Raw genomic sequence first — 2,781 nt, 5'->3', positions numbered from 1 at the left:
TACATTTATCATGTGTTATGAGAATAGCAAAAGTGATCCCCATGAGCAATGCAGCACCTGAGGAACCTACTGTATATAATGAAGGGCAAAGGATTCATCTGATATATTACTCACTTACTGTTATCGAAAAAACTGAAAAAGAACCTGTTGATTCTGTCAATTTCACCTGTAAATGTATTGGCTAGAACCTAACTGTCTGTGTACAGAGAAAAATTTGCATCATTTCAAAACAGACCCCTCTGTTACTACATGTGAAAACATTTGGCGGGGTAAATTCTACCTATAAAAAATAACTGGACCTCATTGTACACATAAAAAGTTTTGGACTTGTTTTGATAAACGTTATATTGAGATGCATAAGGAATCTAAGCAATGCCAAATCATTTCCCAACCATCAGTGAATGCACACAAACTAACCTTTCATTGGGACATCAACACCGGCATAGACGTTCTGTGGCAAACAGTACCCAACTGATGGAAACATATAGTTTACATACCAGCAGCCAACTTGATCAATTTAGGCTGCATCCTGGCATTCACTCTCTAACATTGAATTACCCTGCTGTCTAGTGGTGATCACTTAGTTTAGTTATGTAGTTCAATATTCCTCATTGACCCTGTAATACCTCTATAATAATATTAATATAATGTTCTAATCACTATTGGACAAACCCTATTGGTCCTTTGTTCTAAATTATTTTATTTTTTATAAATAAGTTTAATTTAATGCAAAGTCTGTCCAAGGATTCAAACCAGTGTCTTGATACAATGCTATATTTCTTAGACACCTCCAAACACCTAGGCTAGGCCTAGGGGGGCTTCACATATGTTTAATTTCTGATTTTGTTTAAAGCTTTAAGCATTGAGCTCTGTGAAACGGTACTGAACATATTACTGTAATTTCCTTTCTTTTATTTTAGTTGTTTTATTTAGTTAACTTTATTAACCTTGAGTGAACACTGTACAGTGTTGGTAATCCCTGCCAGTACACTGACATAACTTGACCTCCCACTCCCCCGCAGAAATTTGAACATGTTGTTTTATTAATACTGTATATGTTTATGTCAGTATTAGGACCTGATAAAGAGGGGAGGCCTCCCTTGAAATGCGTTGTCTGTAAGCATATGTAAAATAAAGGTAATCTTTTATATTTCTGGTCCGATTTAGTACTTGTCCAATATACCCCCTTTTGGTGCCACAAAGTATCCCCTGTTTTCTTTGGAGCATCATAAGTTGCTGCATTCATTTTCACTTCATTTCTTTGTCATTTGCTGTTGTATTTTAATCAGCTGATTTCTGTAAGATCCCTATTACCATACATCTCATTGCCTATAGTCAATATTCCTACAGCCAGTGGAGCCAATGGATGAGAACAACTGCAGCAGAACAACTCATTTTATTATACTTGGTTTCCAGGGAATCCCCGAAACATTCTTGTTTAATTTCATACTTTTCCTAAATGTTTACATTTTAACAGTATTTTCGAATATTGTAATTATCGTATTGGTGAAGACAGACTCACATCTGCATTCCCCCATGTACTTTTTTATCTGTAATCTGTCAGTTCTCGAAATATGCTATATCTCCTCCACATTGCCGAATTTGATGTCTGGGATTGTGTCGGGCAATAAGTCAATTTCTTTCACTGGTTGTATTATTCAGCTTTATTGTTTCAGTTGTTTAGGAGGCACTGAAAACGTTCTCCTGGCATTTATGGCTTATGATCGCTATTTAGCCATTTGTAACCCTCTTAAATATACCATGATAATGTCCCCAAAAATGTGTATACAGCTGGCATGTTTATCCTGGTCCCTAGGAATTATGATAGCTGTGGCTGCTATTCTCTTAGTTGCTATATCTTGCTTTTGTGGTCCAAATGTAATTGAACATTTCCTATGTGAGTCAACACCCTTATTGCAACTTTCTTGCACAGATGTTTCTATGGCTACATTTGTGCTTTCCATATCTACGTCTTTATTAACATTAAGCTCTGTTTTATTCACCATGATATCCTACTGTTTTATTATATATACAGTTATCAAAATACCCTCTACAACTGGGAAGAAGAAGGCCTTATCTACGTGCATTTCTCATTTTACATCAGTACTCATTTTCTATACTTCAGTATGCATTATGTATGTTCATCCATCTGGTTCAAACCCAAATCGAAATAAGGCAGCAGCTGTGTTCTATGCGATCATAACGCCGCTGCTCAACCCCTTTGTCTATAGTCTTAGGAATAAGGAAATAAAGAATGCATTGGTAAGAGCACTGAAGAAATCAAAAAATGGGATATTTTAGTTTGTGGTAGAGAAAAAGTATTGAATAATTGCAGAGATGATTTCTTATTCTAGTGTGTCCCTGTTTTTGCATTTTTCCAGAAAAATAGCTCAGAAATACTAATAATTAATAATAGGTTGTGGAGTGAAATAAAAAATATTTGCAGAACTGACATTTTGGCCCTCATTTGCTAACATGATTCCGACTCTTTTTGTCGGGTTTTGCGCCTAAATTCTGTTGCACGGAAGGTGCGACAGAATGTGCGACAGAAAAAACCCGACAGAATCCAAATCCCTCAGAGTGAAAAAAAAAAACTACAAAATGGGCGTTGATTTCGGGAAAAGGGGCGTATTTCCTAAATTTCAGCAAAACTCACTTGTCTTTTCCTGAAACCATTCGGAAATTCATGTGAATTATCTGGAAAGAAAATCCGACACTTTAAAGCATGTGTAAAGTTTCAGAAAGCAGAGTAAATTCTCTAGCTGTTTGCTCCTTTGCCTG

At 36.1% G+C, this 2,781-nt stretch overlaps 1 protein-coding gene across 1 annotated transcript; it reads left to right on the top strand.

Moving 5' to 3' along the window:
• Positions 1–1,362: 1,362 nt before the first annotated feature.
• LOC130369220 (olfactory receptor 6N1-like) lies at positions 1,363–2,301 on the top strand. The gene has a single exon (XM_056574209.1). It carries the CDS (start codon positions 1,363–1,365, stop codon positions 2,299–2,301), a length of 939 nt encoding a protein of 312 aa, XP_056430184.1.
• The last annotated feature ends 480 nt before the right edge of the window (positions 2,302–2,781 follow it).

The sequence above is a fragment of the Hyla sarda genome, chromosome 1, assembly GCF_029499605.1.
Source record: "Hyla sarda isolate aHylSar1 chromosome 1, aHylSar1.hap1, whole genome shotgun sequence".
In the NCBI taxonomy this organism is placed as follows: Eukaryota; Metazoa; Chordata; class Amphibia; order Anura; family Hylidae; genus Hyla; species Hyla sarda.
This window is presented reverse-complemented; position numbering and strand designations above follow the sequence as displayed.

What these genes read in the sequence shown, in the direction of transcription:
- LOC130369220 (XM_056574209.1), top strand. Translation starts at nt 1,363, where the DNA reads ATGGATGAGAACAACTGCAGCAGAACAACTCATTTTATTATACTTGGT.